The 27,873-nt window shown below is 39.2% G+C and overlaps 2 protein-coding genes across 4 annotated transcripts in view; one reads left to right on the forward strand and one right to left on the reverse strand.

Annotated features, from left to right (window-relative positions):
• Positions 1–1,538: 1,538 nt before the first annotated feature.
• The window catches only part of LOC134825041 (uncharacterized), an 852,482-nt gene continuing 826,147 nt past the window's right edge, over positions 1,539–27,873 (reverse strand). The window contains exon 3 of the mRNA XM_063837124.1: positions 1,539–1,756. The gene's annotated coding sequence lies outside the window, so the exon portion shown is untranslated. The remainder of the gene's footprint in view (positions 1,757–27,873) is intronic.
• LOC134824963 (protein-tyrosine kinase 2-beta-like) lies at positions 4,688–27,738 on the forward strand. Of its 3 annotated transcripts, XM_063836998.1 has the most exons (21): positions 4,698–4,804; positions 4,919–5,061; positions 5,530–5,650; positions 6,671–6,817; positions 7,461–7,553; positions 7,851–7,958; positions 12,360–12,428; positions 12,869–12,976; positions 18,116–18,233; positions 18,536–18,602; positions 22,111–22,253; positions 22,688–22,990; positions 23,557–23,769; positions 24,068–24,205; positions 24,383–24,972; positions 25,133–25,255; positions 25,409–25,516; positions 25,769–25,909; positions 26,016–26,054; positions 26,478–26,608; positions 26,796–27,738. In XM_063836998.1, exons 1-21 carry the CDS (start codon positions 4,727–4,729, stop codon positions 26,875–26,877), a joined length of 3,063 nt encoding a protein of 1,020 aa, XP_063693068.1. In that variant the 5' UTR covers positions 4,698–4,726; the 3' UTR covers positions 26,878–27,738. The 3 variants fall into 3 exon arrangements, with proteins under 3 accessions (XP_063693077.1, XP_063693068.1, XP_063693086.1); XM_063837007.1 differs by lacking the exon at positions 26,016–26,054 and having other exon boundaries at positions 4,688–4,804; XM_063837016.1 differs by lacking the exon at positions 26,016–26,054 and having other exon boundaries at positions 26,467–26,608.

Consider the following 27,873-nt stretch of genomic DNA (forward strand, 5'->3'; position numbering starts at 1 on the left):
GAGAAGTTAATACATAAAAACGTATATGATTTCTTTAATAAGCACAATCTTTTCTGTGATAATCAGTTTGGTTTCCGCAGTAAGCACTCAACCTTTCATGCACTTGTTTCAGCAGTAGAAAATCTTCATGATGCTATCGATAATAAGAATTTTACATTAGGTATATTTATAGATTTTTCCAAAGCTTTCGATACAGTGCGGCATAATATCTTGTTAGAAAAGCTGGAGAACTATGGTATTCGAGGAAATGTCATTAAATTATTAAACAGTTATTTATCAGATCGGTTTCAGTATGTTAGCTATGGGGGATTCGAAAGTTGTCTCTTGAAAATAACCTGTGGTATTCCACAGGGGTCAGTGTTAGGCCCCCTGCTCTTCATTATTTTTATCAATGATTTGGCAAATATTTGTGAGTTAGCTAAATTTATCCTCTTTGCAGATGATTTAAACCTTTTTCTTCAAAATAAAGACCGAAATTTACTCTACAAAAATGCTAATGAGGTATTATCAAAGATTCACGACTATTGCTGCTTAAATAGGTTAATCATTAATTTTGAAAAATGCTGTTTTATGGAATTCGGAAGTAGTAAAGTTCCTAAGAATCAAAAGTTTGTTGGAATACTTAACAACCAGTTTAATCAAGTGAATAAGTGTAAATTTTTGGGAGTCATTATTAATTCTAATTTAACGTGGAATGATCATATTACCAATGTAATAACGCAAGTTTCAAAATCTTGCGGATCACTCTACTCCATAAGTTCTATAGTACCAGCCAAAGTGTTAAGACAAGTATATATTTCACTTGTTCAACCATATTTAATGTATTGTATACCACTGTGGGGTGCTGTTTTTCACCATCCTTTGCTGCAAAAACTGTTTGTGTTGCAGAAAAAATGTATTCGTATTGTGAGTAGAAAAACAATAAAGATTGATCACAAGTTTCAACATACGAAACCAATGTTCTTTCGTTTGAAATTATTAACCTTGTTTAACTTATTTACATACTTTACTGGATGTATTGCAATGAGGCTACTTAAAGAACAAATTCCTGTTGATGTTTATCGCCGGTTTAGCAAGTCAAGTAGATCATGCAGACTTCTATATCCTAAATTCTCAATGTCTAAGACCAAGAATAGTAATTTTGTTTTTAATGCATCCAAAATTTTAAATTATCTCCTTGATCATGATGTACCGTATCATATTTTGTCAATTTCACTATTTAAAAAGAGATTTAAGAACCATTTGCTTCATATACAAAACCTTGGGCTAAATGGGGATCATGGATGGCTACCATGTAATCACGATATCTTCTCGAATGTATCAATTTCATAAAATAAGTTAATTTCAACTAGGGAAATATAAATTGAAGTTAATGTTTTGGGGACGTTTGTGTGTTTTTTGTGTGTATTTTATTGTGAGTATTTAAAACAAGATGGGGACTATAATTGTAACGGTTTAAGTGTATACGTCTTTATTAATGTTGCCTCCGATTTCACTACACTGACAACATTCACTTTTTATTTTTTGTGTTATTTTTTACTTGAGATCTCATATCATAAAATTTTACCATCGCGATACGGGTATTAATTTACCTCCCAGCGGTGAGACACCGCTTCCCTCCATCGCCATGTTTGAAGCTCTCCCATCATCTGTTCTACTTCAGAGGGAAGTGATTTATTTTATATTTTAAAATTGTTATTATTCCAGTATAACAAATACATTTTCTAATCGTGTAAAAAAATCGTGTAATCGTGTACTTAAACCAAGCAAGAGAGAAGGGAGCATCAACATGGCTTTCAGCATTACCTCTTAAGGACCTCAACTATGTTCTAAACAAGCAAGAGTTCCAAGACAGCATACGCCTACGCTATGGATGGAAGATCCAAGGAGTGCCCTCTAAATGTGCTTGCGGACATGCAAACAGTGTCTACCACTCCCTTGATTGTAAATTAGGTGGATACGTTTGCATGCGCCACAATGCCATTAGAGACACTGCAGCTTTCTTCCTTCAAGAAGCAAAGTGTAAGGATGTAAGGATAGAACCTGCACTCCTACCTGTCCAACCAACTTCATTCTCCAGGAAGACCAACACCCAGGATGAAGCCCGTCTGGATGTAGCAGCTGTTGGACTGTATGCCCCATTTGAAAGAACATTCTTCGACATCAGGGTCACTCATCCTAATTGCAACTCAAATACATTTAAGCCACTAGATAAAATCTACAGTGCACATGAGAAAGAGAAGAAAGATCTCTATGAGGAAAGGGTACTTCAGTCAGAGAAAGGGTCCTTTGTCCCACTAGTCTTTACAATATCCGGAGGTATGGGCCCACTCTGCACTGTGTTTGTAGATCGTATTTCTGAAAGGATAGCTGACCACAATAAAGAAGCTAAGAGCCAGGTCAAAAACCACATCAGAACACGATTCAGGTTTGATCTGCTACGAAGCACACTCATAGCACTCAGGGGAATCAGAGGAAGACAAAAAGCCCAGCACCTTGGACTGGATGACATATCCTTCAATCTCATTCCTCAGAAGACGAGCTTTGAGGTCTCTTAAGTTTGTTTATATGAATTTTATAGATAATTTATTGTAGCTTCTATATTGTGTAAAATTTTACGGACGAAATGATCCCAGGGGGGACTCCCAACCCACCGCCTCGGCGGGTAGTTGATACACCTTTCACAAGCAAAAGCCACTTTGGTCAACTTGCTGTGAGGTGTCTCAGCTACATGGGTTGGGGGTCCCCCCTTTTTTTTTCTTAAAAAAAAAAAAAACAAAGGCAACTTTAACTGTGATCAGCTATGCAGGAGGTGACCGGGACATGATTTCAGGCCTGACCGGGACCGGGATGAAAAATGTGACTTGACCGGGACCGGGACCGGGACCGGGATAGCTCAAAATTGCCAATCCCGGTACCGGGATTCCCGGAACCGGGAATCCCGGTCACCTCATGCAGCTATGCTTGTTAAATAAGCTCCATTTTTAATAGTTTCAACAACATTTAATCTTGTGTGAGTTTTTGAATTTTAATTGATACTAATTATTATAGTTACTGGTGGACTGCTCTTGCAGGGCTTCTCTGCAGGAACGGTTGTACAGTGAACAGGAGAAGATTCTGTGGCAGTCGGTGTCTAATACTCTGCAGTTTCGACATTGAGGGTTGTTTTCCCTTGTTTTCCTGACCACTCTAGCTTTAAACTCTGTAAATGTAAAGACTTAATTCACAGTTCGCTGAACCCAGCTGTCCATGTTAGAAACTAAAATATCTCGTCAGCATGGTATTATTATTGGTGGGCCTTTGCCTCCTCCAGCTGCAAGAGGTGCCCTTGCACAAATGGGTCACCTGTCAGTGCTTTTATCGTTCATTTTGCAACGTTCATTTTAAAGGATATCTCAAGAGGTGGAATCACAAGCACAACAGATATTAGAGGACTGCAGCATATAAGAGCTTTATGAGAACCACTTGCATTTTTCTATAAAGCATTCTGAGTGAGCTTGCATCTAGACCCCTGAGCTGTGGTAGGTGGAGTTTTGAGTGATCCTGTAATAAGCAAACCAGTATTGTTTAAGTTTGAAAATAGCATGACCCTTGAAGTTAAGCTTATTATTGATGCTGAACCCAAGAAAAAATGATTGAGATGTATATGTTATGGTTTTACTGCCAATAAAGAATGGTCCAAACCATTTGCATGAGTATCAGCATCCTAGGTTATTGTTAAACCTCGACCGTACTATGGGGGATAACAGAAATATATTGATTATCTGGAAAATCTTACTGAACTTGAAAATCAAGGTCTTTTACCCGTACACACTGTCAAATTTGCCTAAGTGCTAAAATCGGTACATAGCAGGAAAGTTAGACCTTTTAAATGCCAGATTTTCATCATTGTAATCCTACAATTTATAGATATCAGCTGCTCATTCTGATACATTTTAGCGAATTTTGAAATGCACAAAATAATAATTTTAACAATATTTTACATTTAATGTAAAATATGGTATTACTTTGTAAAATTTACAAAGTAATATCATAAAGTGGGTATTGGGTAAAGTAAACGTTGTATGGTTTCTGTGTAGAAAACCTACAGTTATTTCTAATAGGATATATCCTGTAACACACAAGCAGCTTCGCACAAGTTAAATTCTTCTATTGTTTTGTATATTATTCATTCATATGAATTGTGATACAAACTATTTTCATTACATTGTGTATCACTTCTTGTCCTCCATCTAATGCTTCCAAGAAGTCTGCTTGGGCTTCTGCTACACACAATCTGACATTTTTTCATGATACATGATACTATACTATACTAGTTAGTTACTATTTTCTTACAATGAAATACATGAAGAATGTTTCCATATTGCACAAAAAACATTAGCCTGAGAAAAGAACCAGGAATATGCAATCTTACTGTGCAGAATATGATTATTGTAGTCCATGGTGTAATTACAACTGAGTACTTTGAGTTGATAACAGTTTGTGGGTTATGGCTGAAATTATTGTGCTTAATGATGATTTGCACCATTATATTCTCGTCTCCAAAACACCATATAAGTATAAATGTTCATGTTGTTATCTGTGCTTAATTGTTTTTTTGCATCATGTGTCCCTGATCATTCCTTACAACATAATGAACTGTTTAAATGTAAGAGTTAAAAGTTTAAAATTGCAATGATATATATTTTATCAGTATGTAGATGCCATTTGTCAGAGAAATCCTGAAATGGGCTCCTACTTGAAGGTCAATCTCCTCACAAAAGAGACCAGAACCATAAAAGCACATGATGGGACGACTATGCAAGTAAGATATAATAACAAATTTATTTTGTTCCAGATATTGCTCCAATTGCATTGCTAGTGTTATGTTTTTAGGTACCAACATTAAAATGAATGCGCTATATTTGACCTATTTCAGAAAATACTGGAGATTGTGATAGGAAGGTTACGAGCAATAAACAAACAATATTTTGCATTGCAAATAACAGATACATTACCCGATGGTTCGAAGATAGCCCACTGGATTCCCAATAATTATACCCTCCCTGATACCAACCAAAGGTGAGTGCCATCATCAGTCATCACATCTGCTTGTTTTATTTTCATGTAATGTAACTCATAGTATAGTGCCTCGGCACAGAGTGGCTTAGGGTTACTGAAAAGGAGATAAGCACCTCAGGCCATCCCAACGTTCGGGAGAGACCTGCCCTTGTATCTTGTTGTTGTTGTAACTCATGAGAAGGTTGTACATTTAGTTGTACAAGGCTTATTTTATTTCTAGACTATTGACGTGTCGTCGTCGAGAGGCTCTTAATTCAGTGTACATACTACGCTATGATAACATTCATTATTCAAAACATGCATCTTCCCATGTATCAGACATCTGTATTCTGTACACGATAGTCTAATTAATATTTATCAGTTATCTCTCATTCTAGGAAACAACAATACATTATGCCATTCAGAACAGAGTAAGATAATTGCCAATCCTACTTACACGTCACCTGTAACCACACCACACTCCCTCAGATATCCTCCAGCAGACAAAGACAGGCCCTGGGAGTGGAATCTAAAGATACGGTTCCTCCCCAACAATATTCAGAATCTCGCAGAGTCAGACAATGTTACATTCACCTATTTTTACCAGCAGGTATAACAGTCCTGTCTTGTTTTGGTATCACTTCTTTTTTAAATGAGTTGGGCACTTTGCCCTGACAGTGAGGTTCTCAGATTCACTGCACAGTGCGCTAGGTGCTAGGTGCTAGGTGCTAGGTGCTAGGTGCTAGGTGCTAGGTGCTAGGTGCTAACCGTGATTGATAACTAACTGCACACTTTTCTTATTTTACTGAATCAGATACGATGTACTCATAAGTTTTTGTTTGCAGTAGAGCCACACTATGCCGATCCTACATTATACAAACCACATACTTCGTGTACGGTTAAATTTACAAAGTAGATGAGGCAGTATTTATTGAGGCTATGATACATACACTGTATAACTAATAGCACACGTAAACAGACCTCATTGAACTTAGATATATTTCCCTCACTCAACATCATGAAAGTAAAGATCCGAATTTCTTAATTTCGTATACTGCACTAAACTCTGTATTTACCGATTGTAAGTGCCTACTCTAATTTGAAAATAGGTAGCTATAACGAATAAATAATCGCGTGCGTGGCCAGTATTACAATCTACCAACGAGTAGTTCTGCCAACCTTACCACTGCCATAGAACACACTACTTCATGTGATAGGAACCGTTTACTGTACACTAAATGTGATGCAACTTATATTCTGCCTAAATATCAATATGAAGTCTAAGATAACAGCCTCCTCACAGATCACAAGAACCATTAAACATATCTGGTCGTAGTTGGGTGATGTGCTGTAAATCCCACATTTGATCATTACCCCTCAATTATCGCTAAACTGCAGTGCAGTCCTAGTTTATATCTAGTAATAATGACGTTAGGGAAGGCTAAGCGAATTAACTGTGTCACACGTAAAGTCTTCAAACTACTGGCTCAGCTGAAAAAGTCAACATTTCCGCAGAAATTTTAAATCCCGCATATTTAAGAACAATGACTGTTTACAGTACACCCATAAACAGTTTATCCCTTCACACCTGACACCTCCGCAGTACTTCTTCACGCAGTTTATCCCGCAGGTAAGATTGGAGTACTTTGAATTATTAGCAGAACAGATGGACATAGACACAGCAGTGCAGCTTGGTTGTCTAGAGATGAGACGTCAGTTCAAGGACCTCAGTCACGAGGCACTCAACAAGAAATCCAATATTAATATGCTGGAAAATGTAAGTCAGTGATCAGTATTATATTATATGCGTATGGCTGCACAGTTGTACTGTAATATAGTGGTAAATTTTGAGAATCATATTAAAGTGAAACTCAGGATCTGTTTCAAATTTGCAACAGTTACAGTTGAAATACTGATAGTTACAGTTACAGTTGATGCTGCAGTTTTGTGGATTTGTCATAGTCTGACATTTAGAAAATAGAGAATGGAGATATGTTGTACCTATTGAGGACACATTTAAAATTAACGTTTAAAACCAAGACACGCCAGAGTGGGTGGATGTGCCAATTAAAATACACATAAAAAGAGAGGTGGTGTCTATTTCACTGATCTCAACCGCCAAATTGTTCTGCAGTAATGATATCGTGACAGTCATATCTCCGTGTTAAGTTATCTTTTAAATTTCTATTTGGAACGAGCTGTTCATTGAGTTGAACGGTTCGTTTTGTAGGTCAATGATAAAACCTTTTCAGATATATTGATGGGTTCATCACCTTAATGTTATAGCTGTAGTACTAATATCATCATTATCCTAAGATATAATTCAGAACTAGATCCAATTATAATAATTTGAAATCGAGTAACTAATTCGATTATGGACTATGGTATGTCCATGAAACTAACATACTGTTTCTTCTCAGGAGATAGGATTTGATAAGTTCATTCCACGCTGTATTTTAGATCGTGCCAGATCACGAGAAATAAAGAAGCTTATCCAGACGAACCTCAAACAGGTAGATTCCTTTATCTAACAAGTAGTGCAACTTAAAACTAAATAAGTTGTAACCTGTATCATAATCTGATATTTGTTGATTAAGTCGGTTTCTGGGTTTTATTTTTTGATTGTTTTATCTCAAGTGAGATAAATACGACCGCATACTAAGTATTTATCTGTGCTTTTTTCATTTAATTACCTAACGATATGATGAAAGCACACTAATTATTAAGATAAGATAATCTAAATTTAACTTGAAAACAACCTAATGGCGCCTTAAAAATGGCAGAACCAGTTACCATATCTTTTGTTTCAGTTCTCAGTCCTGACAGAAAATCAGTGTGTATACAAGTTCTTCGAGATATTGTCAAAAGTAAAGCACATTGGTATCATGCCCTTTTATGTTAAAATGGGAGATCTTGAGGTAAATCTATCCAAATTGTGTGCCTATTTCCATGTTTACTTAATTTAAACGTCAATTTGTTGACTATTTTATCGATAATTATTTTAATTGACTTGATGCCACCGAGAGATTCTGATATAAATCCATTATGTTTATCACATATTTATCACTCTTAAAATCACCTGTTCTGAACTTACATCTCACAGTTCATGTTACAAGAAGAGCAGCTAGGCAATACAACAACCATTAACCATTACCACTGAAGGGCAGCACTAGCCAGTACTATCAGCCAATGTTAGCCGTGTCTTGCACACGGAACCAGCTATACACTTATATACACTACACCACAACGGCTTAGTACATGGTGAGCAGGATACACACTGTGTATCTAGTGCTGAACAGTGCACTGTACATTTGTACTGTGTGTACTGTACATTTGTACTGTGTGTACTGTACATTTGTACTGTGTTCACTGTACATTTGTACTGTGTGTAGTGTACATTAGTAGCCTGTCTGGTGTACTACTCATTCAGATACAGCGAATAATTAATTTGCTTGGTGTGTACTGTGTAGCAAAGCTGTACAAATAACAAAACGATCGCTGTGATAAACAATAAGATATTATAGTGTGATAAGATAAGATGCTTCTCTGTGATAAGATAAGATAAGATGCAGGTACCACCCGTATTTACACTCATATCAATATTGAGTCGGATCATTTTCCAATACGAGATTGGGGACGGGTTCTATAGAAAATAAAAATAAGGTACTACTATACTCTGTGATAAGATAAGATGCTAATCGTGTCATAAGAAACGGCAAGTTTACATTTTACAATGGCTGTACAGTGTACAATGTACATCCATTGTAAAATGTAATCGTTTATAATACACAGTCCAAAATAAACACGTCCAAGAAAAGTTTGTTAATAACTCGCCACATTTCCCAGTTAACGACTTCCTGCATCGCAAGCTTTGGCTGCGATGCTTTGAAATCTGTGTTAAAATATTTCCAGGACGAAACTCCACCGGGGACCTGTTCATTCTGTCGGCGAGACCCTTATAGTTATTAAGCTTACTAAGCTAGGAGTATGTACGTGACCGGTTACTGTTATCTGTCACACAAAGAATCAGTACTAAAATACTGGGTACAGCAGTATAATCGTGTTTTTTATCATGATAATTATTTATCATTGAAATTCCTGCTAATTTTGGCACATTATAGCGACTCTAATTATTGCAACTCCTTACTTACTACCTGCTTACTACCACCTTGTACCTCTTCTGGAAACACAGTATTGGTGCTGTTAAATATACCGTATTATAACTGTTTACCGTCATATATCTCTTCTTAATACTCCATATTATTATACAAATTATAGTAGAATAGTTGTTAAGCTGGCACACAAGATGCATTATATAACTGGACCAGGTATTGAGGAAGGTTAACTATTAACCAATGTACTCAGTAAGTCATTTTTACACAGTTAGTAGGGTCACTTTACTATTTTTACTACTGGCAGGAAGAGGAGACCGAGTAGGAGGAGTACAGATCACTCTTATCTCATTGTACTGTGTAGTGTGTACACTTTGTATATAGTTGAGCGGTATACTATGTAGTTGCGGGTGTACTATATATTAAACTGTCACGAGACATATTTCTCTCTCTCTCTATCTCTCTTTCTCACTCTCTCTCTCTCTCTCTCTCTCTCTCTCTCTCTCTCTCTCTCTCTCTCTCTCTCTCTCTCTCTCTCTCTCTCTCTCTCTCTCTCTCTCTCTTTCTCTCTATCTATCTATCTATCTATCTATCTATCTATCTATCTATCTATCTATCTATCTCTCTCTCTCTCTCTATCTCTCTATCTTTCTCTCTCTCTCTCTCTCTCTCTCTCTATCTCTCTCTCTCTCTCTCTCCTATCTTTCTCTCTCTCTCACTCTCTTTCTCTCTCTTTCTCTCTCTATCTTTCTCTCTCTATCTCTCTCTCTCTCACTCTATCTCTGTAGAGTGATATACTTTTTACATTATTTCCTAAGCATGAATAATGCATAATAATAATAATGCGAGCTAGAGATGATGATTGATGATGGTGTGTAATCTGATGATGACACATAAACAGTTTAGTCGCCCTGTTTATTATTATGAGGACGACAGTGTGAAGAGAATGAATATGATATATGCTTTATGAGTTGAAGTGATCTGGGGCTGCGGTATCTGCTGTACATTATTATTATTATAATATAAACCTCTACGTCAAGTGATTAGTATACATGTGTTATATTCTTATAACACATTTATATTATATTTATATAGCTAACTATTGTCATCATTAGACCTTTTTTAGGAAGTACTATGTCCTTGTTCTAGACCTGGGTACATTTAATCGCTTAATTAAACTTTATAACGAGTAATTCTATATTAAACTTTATAACGAGTAATTCTATATTAAAATATAACAGTTCTACCGAATGTGGATGTTTTAGATTTCAACTAAAAATAAAATCGTTAGTCTAACGGAAAACATATCTAAGTAGGAACAAGCTCGATAAAATACTTGCGAGCTGTGTATTACACGAAACTTTATGAGGATCTGAACAAATTCAGAAAATATTTGTGAGGATTCCAAGTGTACTAATTTCTCTACATTATCTTGATTGTAGAATTTTGAGGGTAACAAATTCAAATAATTATATAATTTAGCCATGTATTTTTACCTCATAATATTATTTAAGACCTTGTATGTGACGTGACCTTGTACGTGACCTCGCATAATATCCTTGAAATTCAGTTTTATCCCGACTTAATATTGCGCGTGTTAAGTGATTTATAAGATAGCTCCACAACATCAACCCTGCAAACCCACTACTCACTTCCATTACTTCTACTGGATCCCTAATTTATTAACGAGGATAGTTTCTCTAATAAAGAGTATAATTGTCCGCTATATTTCTACCGATCTTGTCTTCAGCTGGAGCTATATTCATTATCCTGTGTAAAACACATTGTCTTGTGTCACAGTACGTGTCTGTAATATGATCTACATGTCATGGCTCTCTCTCTCTCTCAAAACCCTTTAAACTAAATCTGCAAAATGTTGTACTGCAGCTTTCCTGCAAAAATATCGAAATGAAACAGCTCCAGCTCGAGATTAAAGGTTGAAATAACTCATCACATCTCTACAGACTGAAAGGTCTCCCCAAGTTTTCAACCAAACCCTTTTCTGTAACCACATTAGCACATGTCTCATATGAGGAGTATCTAATAACCGGGCTCAACACTCTGTTAAAAAAGTAGGGAGTACCAGTGCAGTGGAACGAGAGAGAGAGAGAGAGAGAGAGAGAGAGAGAGAGAGAGAGAGAGAGAGAGAGAGAGAGAGAGAGAGAGAGAGAGAGAGAGAGAGAGAGAGAGAGAGAGAGAGAGAGAGAGAGAGAGAGAGAGAGAGAGAGAGAGAGAGAGAGAGAGAGAGAGAGAGAGAGAGAGAGAGAGAGAGAGAGAGAGAGAGAGAGAGAGAGAGAGAGAGAGAGAGAGAGAGAGAGAGAGAGAGAGAGAGAGAGAGAGAGAGAGAGAGAGAGAGAGAGAGAGAGAGAGAGAGAGAGAGAGAGAGAGAGAGAGAGAGAGAGAGAGAGAGAGAGAGAGAGAGAGAGAGAGAGAGAGAGAGAGAGAGAGAGAGAGCGAGCGAGAGCGAGAGGGAACCCGCGTCTAGTCAAGTGTGTTTTATAACACTGTGTAATACAATTCCTCCAAACAAGTGTTTGTCAGTTTGTGCGTGGGATAATGTGCTATCTAGGTGCTATAAAACACTAGCGCAGTGTGAGTGTATCTAATACACTCACCACACGGCGAGTGTATGTAAAACATTTTGACTGTACACTGTGCGGGGTGCTTCAAGGCAAGTTTCGAGAACCTCTAAAAATTTATCGAGTGATGCCAACTGTTTGAATTTGCTTGTAACTTGTAGCTTATGTATTACATTTTGTAATCAAAATTAAATGTCACATAAACAGAGTTCCACTTAGAGCCCCTGTTATTGTATGTGGAGAGCAATTCTGTACATGGTGGGACTGTAGCGGGAGTGTTTCGCTCATAGCCTGGCAAATTCTTTGAGTGTAATGCAGCCCTACAAATCACTCTCTCCTACCAAGATAAGAAACACGCTTTACAAAACACACACACACACACACTAACACACACACACACTAGGTCTATATAGTTCAACACTTGCTATCTAAGTGTCAAATATCCAATGTATATCATCATACTGCAGTGTGTGGGGCGGCGGCTAACAGTTGCAAGGGGCTCTGTGACTCGTCATTACAATACAGTGGATGTAAAGTACACAGTTAACTGTACTTATAATAGCCTGTTAAACAATGATAATTGTGCCCTAATTAACTGCCCAATACTAATGATGTATTGTTACTGCAGGACGCTCAGTCAATTGAAGTACATGTGGGTCCTCTACATGGAATTTCCTACAAACTCGGAGATACTCAGGTTAGTTTTAATGAGATAATTAAAAGTACAATATCTTTCTCACTGTCTCCGTTTGTGTTGTCACACGTGACTTGGGCCCTATTAAAGATAACTTTACTAGAAGAATAGTTTGTCTTTTGCCTCACGTGTAACCGATTTGCGGCTTCTTTTTGATACACAAATTGGTCTTAAGAGAAAATTTGTTGGGCTAGCCGAATGTTGATATTACGCTTGTTGATCAAGCCTGAAGAGCATTAAACATGTACGATTTCACTGGTATGAGATTTAGGATAAAATCATTAGGCAACAGGAGTGTTTTTCACACCAGGGTTATTTACAACACCTGCTCACGTACCAAGCTGCTATGTACACAATTTTCAATATATACACATAATACATATATTTATATTGTTCTTTGAATAAAGTTAGAATATATTGACACTTTTCGACTGACCTTTCAGGTGCGGATAGACTTTGACAGTATACAGGCAATCACAGTCGAGCCCACTTGTACTTATCAGACGCGGGTGATACTCATGTATTTTATCACTGGAGTTATTCAAGAAGAGGTAAGGCTTTTGTTTGACAACGCTGTGTTTTGTTAGGTCATCCGTCTGCAAATCGTAAGTAACAACGTATGATGTTGTGCGAAAGTGTGCCCTAAAGGGTCTTCTGATTTTGTCAAATTTCGCGCACGAAGTGTGATTACGCGCAAATTTAGAATAGACAAACTGGATCTTGTTTATATATATTTCGTATGAGTCGGATAGAATATACGGCTTCTTTTGCTTGGACCATATCGAATTATCTTGCGGCTTTATATCAAAGTCTTCATGGCGTATTGACAGTTTCATTCACTGATAGTCCATTTTTCTCGGTTTTCACCCTGTTTGGGCGAGTCAAAGCGGTTTTTCTTTCAACGGGACAACTAACGACAAAATAGCAGAATCTATCTGCAAAAAGTGTCGTCACGTGTTTCACAAACGTGCACCAACTCCCGGCGATAAACAACGCCTCTGAACATGATCCAATTCCTTATCTGAGATCACTAACAGATCCGTCTGACTTCCCTTGACCTTATCACCGTTGTTCCCGCATACCTCCTCGACAACAGCCGCTCTAGAACATTCCCCCTATCTATTGAGTACTGCTATTCCATGATATAATAATATTGACAAGAGTACGTTAACCGCACCATCCAATTCCAATTAGCGGCTGCCTGATGTTAACTTATCATTATTACTATTACCAGTTCTGTCATGTCAACTAGCTGCATTTCGTAAAGTGCTGTTGTCTGTACACATTTGTCTGTCTCTTGTACGTCTGCAGTATGGCTAGACTGTAGAATCATAGATAGTTTTATCGTCTCTACTTGCCAGTTGATTTATCTTAGTTGGTTATGCTTGTACGTGACCCTTGCAGTTTTAAGAATTTACCACGATCCTCCGCTTTATCAGCAGTCAATGACTAGACAGGACTATTGCAATGAAATACAATCAATTTCTGGACTTAAATACTGGCTCGTAGGTGATCATTACGCCTCATGATATGATCATATCACCATTTAGTGGTCCTTATCATTATTGTTATCTTGTTAATGTGTTTGGTAAAGGCTTGCAGATAGAAGCTATAATGTAGATTTCGGTATATCGGTCGTCGAAATGGATTGATCGTAAAATTAACTTAAAAACCTTGGGCATGGTTCAATTCGTCATCTGCAACATTTATGCTTAAGAAGACGGAAGGTTGGGAGCCGGTATCTTAGATACCGGGTATCTATTTAACCAACGATTTTTTGATACATTGAAGTAACATTAATAAGTAAATATTTAGGGTTTACAGATTGCAAAATGTTGGCACTCCACTGAAGCCGGTTGATCTGTATTTCAAGTAGTGAAGTGGTCTGGCAGGTGTTTCTTTCGGCGAAAACGAATCATAAGTGTGATTTTTAAACAGGGTACTATAATAAACTTTAAAAGCGTTGCTTTAAAACCCCTTCTATTTGCTGGCAGCTTAGAGTATGTTCTCACTTAGAGTAGCTTAGAGTATGTTCTCACCTTCTACTGGCTAAGATCGTGCTCCCAGTAACTCCCACGTAAACGTTTAGTTAGCAAAGCAAAACACGGTTTAGACAGTGTATATAAAGGTTAACTGCCTATGACTGTTGACTACAAAGCTTGAAATACGAAGCAAATGACATAATACAATATAATATAATACAATGCGGAATTGCTAATTTCTGAAAGTCGCTATCCGGGAATCACGAGTGCAAAGTGCGAGTTACTCAACTAAAGATTTGGTTATTTCTCAGCACTAAGCTCCCAGCCATTAACGAAGCTACAAAGGCGATCAGGATGTCTGAAGTTTGTTTTCTGGCACTCTGAATCCCCATTGCAACCCAGCTTTTAAACTGTCCTATAGATATCTTGCTAGCTGCTTACTGTGACCAGCTTTTATCCCTTTTTAACTTAGTTAGTATATTAGATAATTGATGGTGACACACTTTTTCCGTTCAAATGTTTATCCGGAACATCTACGTTGAAATTGGCGATCACTTCACTCCCACATCCCGTGCGTGATAATAAAACTCCTCTAACCCTCTCGAAAGTTACTGACCAGTCATTCACAACAATTTGACATGTCGTATAATGTATAACTGTGCAGTGTTAAAAAACTGAGTGGATGTTTATTGTTAGTTAGTTACTGGAGTCTGCGGAGTAAGAGAGAGTTTGCTAGCTAGCTCAGAGCAGTCACGTGATCTCCCTCCACTGTATTGTTCCTCTGCTTTATACACTTTCCTGTACACTCTGCCCGTACTGCTTCAAATGTATAAGTACTCGCCTTTGTTTCCCTCTCTCTTTCTCGTCACAGTTTCCCAAACTCTGTGTCGCACTACTAACCCTTCCCATCTGTCGTGCTACAAATTTCCAACCTGCATTGTACTGTTGTGGGGAGAGGCGATAGGTTTAAGGTATTTGGTTACTAACTTTAGAACGAGAGAGGGCTCGAGTTTTGTTTAACTTTAACATTTCGCAGCTACTAAAGATAATTACTGTTCTCATTACAGTTCATATTCCCGGGATTTAGAGTTCATATTCCCGGTTTATACATTCGGTTCTCGAATAATTAACGTTGGTATCTAGTGCCAAACCGGGGAATTAAGAAAAATACAGTGATTGAGAAAGAGCGAGATATTTCAGTGAAATGACCTAATTGTCCTCCATTATGCTGCTTATAGTTAAATCACGCTCAGTGCTTAGTCGACTCTGTTCCCCGTATTGTACTATCTGATTTCTCATCCTGTACAAAGAACGCCCTGCACTGGACGCCGCATTTTGCTGCTCACGAGATACCGCGCCTTCCCGCACGAGATACCGCACTTTACCGTACTTTACCGCACTTAACTGCAAGACATCCTGGACAGCTCAACTTCAACTTTAGATGTGACAGACAACAGCTGTCCTTTGTCCAGTTGTGTGATGTGCTCTCCTGTGTTGACAAGCCGGTAATTGCTCAGGCCTGCTAAACTGCTCTGCTTAAAGGACAGCACATATTGTAGTGGTGGTGGACAGTCTGCATTATTCCAGCTCCCTCCATCTCTGTTGTCCGCCTCTCTGTTGTCCGTGTCTCTGTTGTCCGTGTCTCTGTTGTCCGTGTCTCTGTTGTCCGCCCCTTTATTGTCCGTCTCTGTATTGTCTGTTTTTGTCCGTCTCTATCCGTCTCTTGTCGTCACTATGTCTCGTGTTCAGCCCTGCATGCCTGATGCCACCTAACTGCTATATCATGCGCCCCGTTAAATTTACTACCGCCGGTGGTGGTTTCATGTGGCAGGAAACTGAGGGCAGTCCGAGGAAGGAAATTAAGGAATTGTGGAAATTGGGAAAATTTATTTTAACTACAATTGAAATCTGACACGAAAGCATTCACTTGTCTAACTCTAAGTAACGGCTTGCTGATGACAATCAGGCTTCTATCAAAGACTTTAGTACCCTGGTAAATGATGGTTTGAGCACAGTTCTTAGTGAAGATACTGACAGTCATTCCTGTATCCTAGCACTGGGATTAATATCAAGTCTACTAGTGTAGTTAACAAAGGTTTTAGTACGACTTTTGTTAACATAGCATAAGGGGATCTGATCTAACATTGTATTCGTTCGGAAAATAGTTTACACCAAACCCGTTAAAATCCTTATAGCTGGGCATTATTGGAACTTGTAAATGTTTTCTCGCTCTCCTGGTGGTACATAGTTAGTCTGCCGAATGATAGTTTCTGGACCTCAGTTTGTCACTGCAAAATTCAAACCATTAAGTCAGAGAAGGTGAATTAGCGTTTCACTTCCTTTTCCTAACTGCGACAGAGTATAAGTCACTGAAATGTTGGGTTGTGAAATGTTGGCGTGATAACGCCAGTATACACTACAGTATCACTAGCGTTGGTGATAATGACTAGTTGAGTAGACCACCTCGCCTGCCCGTGTTGGCTGCATTATCTAACAGCACTAATTGGTAGCCACAACTCTCACTTTCTACACCTCCACTCGCTCTCTCGGTTTGTTTTCTTCTTCCCGCTGCCTTGGCCGCCACCCAACTGGAATTTCAACTTGGGTAAATCTAATTTGCTGTAGCGGTTGCTTCCAATTTCGTAGCTTCCCTGTAATTTATTATTGAAGCTGTCTCCCATTTTTTATCGAAGCAAAGGGTGAAGTGGACATACTTTTGTCATCTCTGCTATTTAACTCGATTAAAGCCCGGTTTCGTGCTGCCGTTCGTAACACTGTGTTAAAGTATATACTTCAAGTTTTTACTGAAAAAAATGCGCAAGATGTACATATTTTGCGCTATGAACGTATATAGAGTAAATTATTGTGTACAAAGTACAGTCCGTTTGCACAGTGCAGCTCGTCTTCAAATATCTTTGTGACAGGCTAGGTCGTAAGAGCAGAATGTATCTTTCTGCGATTGGACATCATTTGATAATGTTTTATTCATCGGGAGCGGGCCCTCCCTGTTCTGAACACTGCCTTCTCTTTGTTACTTGTAGTTTACTTACTGCTACTATATAATACTTACTACTACAGTATCCACCGTCTGTTACTTGTAGTTTACTTACTACTACTATATAATACTTACTACTACAGTATCCACCGTCTGTTACTTGTAGTTTACTTACTACTACTATATAATACTTACTACTACAGTATCCACCGTCTGTTACTTGTAGTTTACTTACTACTACTATATAATACTTACTACTACAGTATCCACCGTCTGTTACTTGTAGTTTACTTACTGCTACTATATAATACTTACTACTACAGTATCCACCGTCTGTTACTTGTAGTTTACTTACTACTACTATATAATACTTACTACTACAGTATCCACCGTCTGTTCCGTAGAAAACGTAGTACTGTTTTACTTTATAATTTCCTGTCTTCTCTCTCTCTCTTATTTCTTATTATCCTGTGGTAACTCCCTTCCTTGCTACTTATTATAGTGCCTCACAACCGAGATCTCGTTACCGCGCATGTTCCCCCTGCGCGCTGTCAACTACCTGACCTCTCAACTTCCATCACCTCAATTTTTAGCTCATTAATTAGCCGGCACTTCCTCAGAATCAGCTCTTACAAATTGTATGTATTTGTGGCTGTGGGTGAAGTAGTATGGCTTTATCCGATAGTAAATTACTTGATGATATCTAATTATAGCGGTTGGACCTATTTGCACCGAGCGTGTACACAGCCCTGGAGCTGGCCTCTCTTGTCGATGGGTACTGTGTGATCAACACCGCCAACAAAACCACCAGGATCACTCCCGACTCTGAAGGTTTGTCATTTTATTTTACTCGACAGCTTTTCTGCGTTGTGGTTCTCCTTTTGTAGCATTCTGTTCTCCTAGTTTGAACTTTGAAGGCCGGAATTTTATTGCAATCGGTCTCAGGGCCTTCGCCCTTCAGTTCGTAATTGGAGTTTTGTAACTTTATCTCTAGCATTTAAACTGCTACTTGAGGTTAGAAAGCGGATGCTAGAGTCGGTTTTCTAATCCTCTAACTTGCAATATCAAACGTTTCAAATTTGTCAGATACTTTGTCGATTGGACAAGGTTCATAAACTGAACTTGTGTTTCAGGAGCTCCTAGGTCGTTAAGAACGAAAGGTATCCATCCCCGGACCCACTCCATGTACAGCACAAACAGGTAAAGAAAGCATCAATTTGTTGCTACAGCACGGATGTACCTTAATATAATATATTACAATAAGACGAGAATGACGTTGCGTAATTTTAGGATCGACACTAAAAATTATTAAAACGCCTTTTTTTGCGAATGAAAATTTGTCGACTTCTGGCAAGAATTTTCCCGGAGTTTTACAATTTACACATTTAATCGTCCTACTTCAAAAGGTATATATTCATACACCCGGAAATCTCTTGATAATTTCGACATTTTAAACAAATGTTATGATCTCTTTCGATTTATTAACAAAACAATCCTATTTTTGCTTGTCAACAAAATACGACTTCTCAATACTTCATATTTGCTCATTCTTCGTCATTTCGTTACGAACTAAAGTTTTTTCCATAAAATAAATTAGTCATTCTTTGCATTTGACTATGTTTTGTATTTGATGCCGCATAATTCTCATCTTAGCCCCGTATTCACATGCCGATCCCTCGATTATTATCATTATATCGATGCGATATATTCTATATATTATAAAATATACAGGATTAAAGATATGCTATTTTTAATGATTATATCGAACGACCATAAGTGGCAAGAGTCAAGACACTGACAATTGACAATTGACATTATCACATCATTATATCACGTAGTATTGACCAAGTTGCAGCCACGAGTGGGCTCTACAAACCTCCCAAATACGCAGCAGCTCAACTAAATCCACGATTAGCAGTTAGTGGAGCTGCAGATGATAGTATCTCGTATCTAGATACGATATCTCCCCCTCAAGCTAGTCTAGTGAGAGGGGACCTGCCTCCTGTCCGCTACCCCGTACACAAACAGCTCTCCACTGCTGAAGACGTTACAACTGACCCGGCCTTAAACCCTGTCCTGTCACCGACTGAGGAAATCCCCCGCTCTAACTCTAAATCTCCAATCTCTTTTGTTGCAAACCATTTCTCTAGGATACTATCTAGACCACCGTCGGGGGAGAGTAGATTGTCGACAGGGAGTAGTGGAGCTGGGAGTAGTGGAACTGGGACTATTTTCTACACGGGGAATCAGCACGTTTCATCTGTCCTCTCGGGCGTGGTTCCTGTGGGGTTCAATCCGAGTGATGAGAGGCTATTATCCAGTGATTATAGAGATAGCAAATACAGACAGGACCCTGACAGCGGACATGACCCTGACAGTAGACATGACAGTGGAACACCATCACGTGACAGTGGAACACCATCACGTGACAGTGGAACAACATCACGTGACAGTGGAACACCATCACGTGACAGTGGAACACCATCACGTGACAGTGGAACAACATCACGTGACAGTGGAACAACATCCCGTCTTGAGTTAGTAACCCGAGTATGTGACATCGTGCGTGTTTGGCTGCCCCATTTATGTTTCCGTTTAACAATGCAGCACTGAGCCCTATGAAACGACCGATTTAGCTTATAATCATGATTAGCAATAATGAATAATCTTGACATGCTGCATGTATCGAATTTGTCTGAAGTTAGTATTTTAGAGCTGTAGAGCCTAGAGGTAAGCCGGGGGGGTCCAATGGCATAAAATGGAGAATTACCCAAAGGATTTTCCATTTACCCCGTAAAAAGGTCTCCATTTTATGCCAACAAATTTTGAAACCCAATTTTTTACAAAATTTCGACCTTAGAAACGAAATCATCTAGAATCTAAATATCATTTTGGACGCCAAAAAAGACAATTTTTGCCCTTTTTATCATATTTCGACCTTCAACAATTTTCTACCTTGAACACGAAGGGTACCTTTTTTTGTTTTCGAATATCATAAATTTGGTACTAAACGGTTTGTCTTGCCAGGCTGATAACAATCTGATAAGCACGGTCCTAGTGAAATTGAGTGGACTTTGAATATAAAAACTAACTGTCGAATTGATATTGGCCTTTAGTAGCCTGGTATGAGCCTCTAGTAGCTTAGTATGAGATTTGACTAGCCTGGTATGCGTAAATAGACATGTTAGGATGTCCAACTCAGTGTCCAAGTAAGGTGCCACATACGTAATTCGATGACCAAAATTCGTGGCAGAAAATGGAGGATTACCCTAAGCTTAAATTCCCATATTCTTCATAGAAAGAGTCTCCATTTTATGCCATTGATTCCCCCCCCCCCCCCCTCCCCACTGTCACCCGGTAAGCCTTGCCAAGTTTCTAATTTCATCCAAATACTCTTTATTTAGCGGAACTAAACTGGTCGGATAAGTGTGACTATTTTCTGGCGTCGGTTGGATTCATTTTTATAGCTGAGAAGCCCCTGTTCTGCAAAGGAGCACCGCAGTTCATGTGAAGTACACATCAGCACAACATATGTACTCAGCATTCAACAGCAGCACCGTGTACACCTCTCTTGTCATCACCATCTTAATTGTGGTTAAGCAGACCCTCCATCACACTCAATTTAAACAAAACCCGCTCTGTTTAACTGCCAGTAGTGCGGGGTTTAACGCTACAACCGACACAAGGAAACATTGCACATAGTGACATCATCCTCATCAGCTAACGTTACACATTCTCCTGTACATAAGTAATGTGTTGTTATAACTAGATCTAATATTATATCTGGCTTCATCTCCTCCTCGCTCAACGGGTTTCTGACAATACCTGACTGTAGGGCAACCCGCTGTAAACCCGACAATACTTGTACCCCGACTGTAGGGCAACCCGCTGTAAACACGACAATACTTGTACCCCGACTGCAGGTCAACCCGCTGTAAACACGACAATACTTGTACCCCGACTGTAGGGCAACCCGCTGTAAACACGACAATACTTGTACCCCGACTGTAGGTCAACCCGCTGTAAACACGACAATACTTGTACCCCGACGCGACTGTAGGTTAACCCGCTGTAAACACGACAATACTTGTACCCCGACTGTAGGTCAACCCGCTGAAGGCACGACAATACTTGTACCTCGACTGTAGATCAACCCGCTGTAAACACGACAATGCTTGTACCCCGACTGTAGGGTAACCCGCTGAAGGCACGACAATACTTGTACCCCGACTGTAGGGCAACCCGCTGTAAACCTGACAATACTTGTACCCCGACTGTAGGGCAACCCGCTGTAAACACGACAATACTTGTACCCCGACTGTAGGTTAACCCGCTGTAAACACGACAATACTTGTACCCCGACTGTAGGGCAACCCGCTGTAAACCCGACAATGCTTGTACCCCGACTGTAGGGCAACCCGCTGTAAACCCGACAATGCTTGTACCCCGACTGTAGGGCAACCCGCTGTAAACCCGACAATACTTGTACTTCGACTGTAGGGCAACCCGCTGTAAACCTGACAATACTTGTACCCCGACTGTAGGGCAACCCGCTGTAAACCCGACAATACTTGTACTTCGACTGTAGGGCAACCCGCTGTAAACCTGACAATACTTGTACCCCGACAACCATTATAACCCGATGGAACCTGACAGTATTTATGGGAGTATGCCATTATACCTGATGATGAGCTCTAACTATTTTCAGGCACAGTTTCAATGGTCCTGGATCTCTCGGCCTGGGTATTCCTAACGATCTTCAGAGACGCAGTTGTTTTGAGATGTCCGGATATGATAATTCTGATATGGGCCCTACCTTCGTAGAGGAGGAGCCTGACTATGCTCAAGCAGGTATGTGGTCTGGAATGGGTTCTGCATACTTGTATTTTTAAATTTTTGTTTCAATGATTTCGAATAACTTGTGTTAATTGCCTCAGATTTATTTTATTTGTCAAAATGTACATCATATTCAAGTTCATCATACCAGCTCTAAATAGGATAATGCTTCGTGTAACGCTGAAAATCAAAATCATTTCCATGTAAATATACTGTAATTGATTATTTAGATAATCTAAGCTATGAACCGATGACACGGCTGAGTTTCTCCCGCTTGCACCTGCACCCCATCCCTCAAAACAAACAAATCATCAGAAAGTAAGACATTATTTACAGTTCACACTTCACTCATTCTCATTTCAACAGATACATCAAGCCTATATCTGCATTCACTACTATTTCTATTGCTAGAAGTATTTTACGAATGGTAAACGGCATTTCAATTTCAGAAAACGATGATTGGTTCCTTCCTCCGGAGGATCTAAAGATATTTGATGCAATTGGAGAAGGCCAATTTGGCACAGTCTTTAAAGGGCACCTGAACATGCCGGACTGCGCAGTGCACACTGAAGTGGCGGTTAAGACCCTCAAAGAGGAGTCCTCAGTAACCGACCGGGACAAGTTCCTTGCTGAAGCGTTCACTATGAAGAAGTTTGATCACCCTCATATTATAACTCTGCTGGGGGTGGTGCAGGAGGATAGGAAACCACCCTGGATTGTTATGGAGTTAGCTGAGCATGGTGAACTAAGGGGTGCGTATTTGTAGGATAAGAAATACTAGGTCCAAAAACAGGCTTTTCACATCTTTAATAGAATTGTACTATCTAGGCAGAATTTCTGATATATACTCAACTTAAGGATCGTTCATATATTCTGAAAACAGATATTGGATTTTTAAGCTCCCTACCCCGTCCCACCCCTCCTCTCTGCGATTTTTTTCTTTCACACAGCGTAAGCATTTCCAAACCCCTCCTCCTTAGGTTGCTTACGTAATATGTAACCAACCCCTTTCTGCTTTTTTTCCCATTTATGTTACAAAAGCTACGTTGTCCAAGTAAGGTATTATAATATGGAATCATCCCCGACTGTGTGTTGTATGAGGCACCCAGTTTGTCAATAAACTATTCCTCTTCTAAAACTACTTGGTATTGTTCTCATATAACGTCAGCATGATTTTGAAGATTTTATTCCCACACCTGCACCCCCTCAGCTCCGTGTAAAAATTAGCGACATCATTTCGGCCGAAATCGAAACCCCCTCCCCCCTAGGATGCTGACGTAATATGTGAACGATCCCTAAGTAATGCTCCGTACACCAGGGTACCTACACAGACGGGGTAGTGTTCTGACGATCAACACCCTCCTCATGTTCACGGAGCAGGTCTGCAACGCTCTAGACTACCTGGAGTGCGAACACAAGGTGGTTCACCGTGACGTCGCCGCACGCAACGTCCTCGTCTTCTCCGACGTGGTTGTGAAACTCGCTGATTTCGGTCTGTCCCGGCATATAGAAGAGGAGGGATATTATAAAGGTAAAGTGTAATCTAAGTGTGTACGTGTGCTGGATTTAATTGAAGTACTCAGCAGTCCAGGTATACTGCTGTGTAGCGCCAGATGGAAGCTGTCAGTACGCCTATCAATTATGAGCTTGCATATGTCAACGACATCCCGCGTTCCCTGGCAAACCAGTGGATTAGAGTTTTGTAAATTTTTCCCGCGAAATGTGGCATACTTTCTTTGTGTGCTTGAAAATTTGTTAAAGACAAGACACTGTAAATATTTGGAAGCGTGATAGACGATATAAAGTCGCTTAAATCGTCTATTTTACAGCATCTAAAGGAAGACTCCCGATAAAATGGATGGCTCCAGAGTCAATAAACTTCAGAAGGTTTACCAATGCTAGTGATGTGTGGATGTTTGGTGTTTGTATCTGGGAGCTTTTTATGCTCGGAGTGAAACCTTTCCGAGGTTAGTTCTTATCAACCATCACTGTGTCACTTTGGAAATTTGTTGAATTTACAAAGGTCATTCTACATCACTAAAAATTATCAAATGTGTTCCAAAACATTTGGCCGGTGTTTCAACAGGAATTATGACACGTCTACATATTATATCAATGATATTTTATGAGAAATATGTTTGCAGGAATAAAGAACTCTGAGGTTATCAGTATGATAGAATCTGGACACAGACTAGAACTTCCAGCCAAAATGCCGGGTCCACTCTACCAACTAGTTTACAAGTGTTGGAGCTACGAACCAAGCGACCGACCTACCTTTAAGAACATGACAACCTCAATCAGGCAGCTGATGGAAAGTTACAGCGACGGTGGGTCTGGTGCAGGTAACGCGCTCTTACCGCCAACTAAACCACCACGACCCCCTCACTTCCCGACCAGCTCATCAAGAGACAGCTTCAGATCGACAGGAGCCACAACAGTCAGCACTATCAGTGACAACGTGAGACAGGAGGACCTAGCCAGGAACCTGGAGGAACAGAGAGCCCAGTCCCGAGCTGATGGGTTGTGGCTGAGAAAACAGGAGAGTGAAAGTAGGCATTCCTTTATCCCTCCTCAAGAACCTATCCCGCAGTTAGGTAGCGCTCCGAGCAATGTCTCTGTTGTTAAGAAGAGGATAGCACTCCCTCTGAACATCGACCGTACTCATGACGAGGTCTACAAGGGCTTGACGGCTCTAGTGCAGAAAATAATGGACATTAACCAAATCTTGGAAAAGGTACACCAATATTTAGTGCTGATAGATAAACATAAGAATTATTGAGTAGGATCAGTATAGATTGTAGCAATATTTCTAGTACATCAAACAGCTTATGAAACTGATCTACTGTTCCTCTGCTGTTAACATCTGCCTCAGATCTCAACCGTCTCTCCAACAGGTACGAGCAGAAGATTTCTCGGGTCTGATCGGTCAAGTTGGGACGAACCTGCGGAAACTGCTGCAAGCCACTGATACCGAGTGTTCCAGAATATCGGAACAGGGCTCTATTGACAGATCACAGGTCGGTTAAACCTCGCTGTTGTCGTGAAAAGTCCATTCTCTCCAGCTCACTTGTAGAGTTCTAGCACTAGGCTTTCCGATAAAATTTATTTTACATAGGAGGTTTTTTTTGAGTTGCCAAATGTATGACACTTATGAATGAGGTGTATCGCAGGTGGATATGGCTCAGAAAGTGATGATAGCTGATATGAAAGACGTCATCGAATCTATGCATGATGCAAAGCAGCTTTCTTCTACCACTAGAGACCAACAATATCGACAGGTAATATCCCATATTTTGTATCCTGTCTGTCAATAATTAACTTATTTTTAGAGTCCATCTGACATTAGGATACGAAATATGCAAATAAAGTCATTTCTTCAAGAATTACATCCTGTTATTATTAACATATCAAAATAACCATTACGATCAAACATTGGCAAAGGTTAGCATTGGTTATACCAAACTATTCTTCGAAAATATCTTAATATAATATAATCGTACGGTCACACAACACATACCTACTTTCAACAGAGACTGCTGCTGAAAGTAACCACGTTAGCTAAAGACGGCAAATCGCTCCTTCAAGCGGTGGATTACTGTCGTTCTCAAAGCATGCTCTACTCTCCTAACATCGACCGGTCTGCTTCTGTCGGCGACTCACCGATATTCAAGGTAGAATGTTTTATATTTTTTGGGGGAAAAATGTTTAGCAATTCTAGAAGTAGAGTAGGTATTTTGTGTTTAATCCTTGAATGTGTCAATAAATGTATGCCTCTAGGCCCTGGATGCTAGTGTTGCGTGTTTATCTAAGAAGCTCGTTAGTATATTGATTTTGAGATTCGAAAAATCATCGAAAATAGTAATTGTAAAGCACGTCATCTTTACCAATGAATTACCGATCAATATTTTAATTGTAGCATGAAGAGTTATAAAGAGCTGTTGTCAAGTCTTTTTTGTTCTTTTCGGTTTGATAACTGATAAAATAGTGTATAATAGAACAGGAATTAATGGAACCAAACTGTTTGTTTCATCATATTTGTTTGGTCAGTTATCAAGGTTAAAAGTATTTAAAACAATAGCAAAAGGTTTCTGAATAACACTGAATCATTAGATTGAAAAAAACTTCTATTAAGAATCGTATACAAAGCATGTAACTTCGAATGAACTTTAAATGTTAAATCTGAAATGATCCTCTGATTGGAAGCACGACGTTTAATGGTGTTATCTAGAGTATAACTAGGGAGGAGAGACACTCGGAATTGGACCCACCCTCGGAGTCAGCGGCCCAACCCTCAGAGTCGGACCAACAGCGAGGAACCTGATGGGGGTCCAGGATCGCTGCGCTTACTCTGTCGACCTCTCCCGCATCAGGTACCATATTCCATATAATTACAAACATCATCTTTCTTTTTAAGTATCGAAAACGTTTTTTAAAGATTTTTCCGAACAAGTTTTACATCATTTAGAAGGCTATTTATCTTCATTTTGTTTTAATGGTTTTCCTCATCACTTTCCTGTTACCTAGTTACCTGTGGCTAACTGACCATGTCTGCTTCAGAACGGAGGGGTTGCTGGATGGGCAAGAGGCGATGTTAAGAAGACAGTCTGCTCCTCCGCCCACTGAAGGAGCGTCCTCCTAGTGACACGTGGGCGCCTCTTTTTACTCTCCAAGGAATGTATCGAAAAACTGTGTAATAGTCGGTTGATTTTATTGCTTTTATCTCCAAATTATGATCATGATTGAATAATGAACGTTGAACTGCGTGGATTAGAGACGACGTTTTTACGGTTGAATTTATGAAAATCGATCTCTACGTTAAAAGGGTCTTTCTTATCTTAATTATGATAATCCTTGCCTGAGTTGGTGTGTTTTTAAATCCATAATCCATATTGACGCTTGTTGTTAGGTTGATTTGAGCATCCACTGTTTGATCATAGAATTTTCAGTTAATTGTCTGAAATTTTATCATGTTTTATGTCAGTCCCAATGATTAATAGTACAGGTTTCTGTAAGGAAGTAAATACATAAAAAAAGGTATTTTTACCGATAGTTCACCTGTTTCAGCAAAACTTGTTAAAGATAGGGAATATTTTAACCCGAAACTTAATACATTTTGTCTTTTCATTGACTTTACATTTCGTGACTAGACTGACGTTTCTTTGAACAATTTTAGAATTATTTTACGTTTTATAAATCAATTCTGTTCTGCAAGAAAGGTACTCGATGAACAGCAACTCTGATCAAAATCGACCCAGCGAATGTAAAAGTACCATGATTCTTAATAATTGAAGTGGAGTTGCTTGTTTGATCAAGTTTTGGTTGGAGAGTTTGATTTTGCGGCATGCTTGTTTCCATGGCTACTATAATAACTTAGTTTGATATCCGTCTCTGCGAGTATTTGTTGTATTTACCTATGCCAATTTGTTAAGATTTTGTTTTGCAAATTTATTTAAACTTATTTTTATTTTTCATAAGCTTGAGAACTTACACCAAATCTAAATGGTATTTTAATTGGTTATATTACTCTACGATGTGAAGAAACCTGTTCATCACCATAATTATTAAGCTACTTCTTAAAGAAACTAAACCAGCAATCAGCATACAGGGGGGGTACCAATGGCATAAATGGCATAAT

This window comes from Bolinopsis microptera, chromosome 1 (genome assembly GCF_026151205.1).
Source record: "Bolinopsis microptera isolate Bmic1 chromosome 1, MBARI_Bmic_1.0, whole genome shotgun sequence".
NCBI lineage: Eukaryota > Metazoa > Ctenophora > Tentaculata > Lobata > Bolinopsidae > Bolinopsis > Bolinopsis microptera.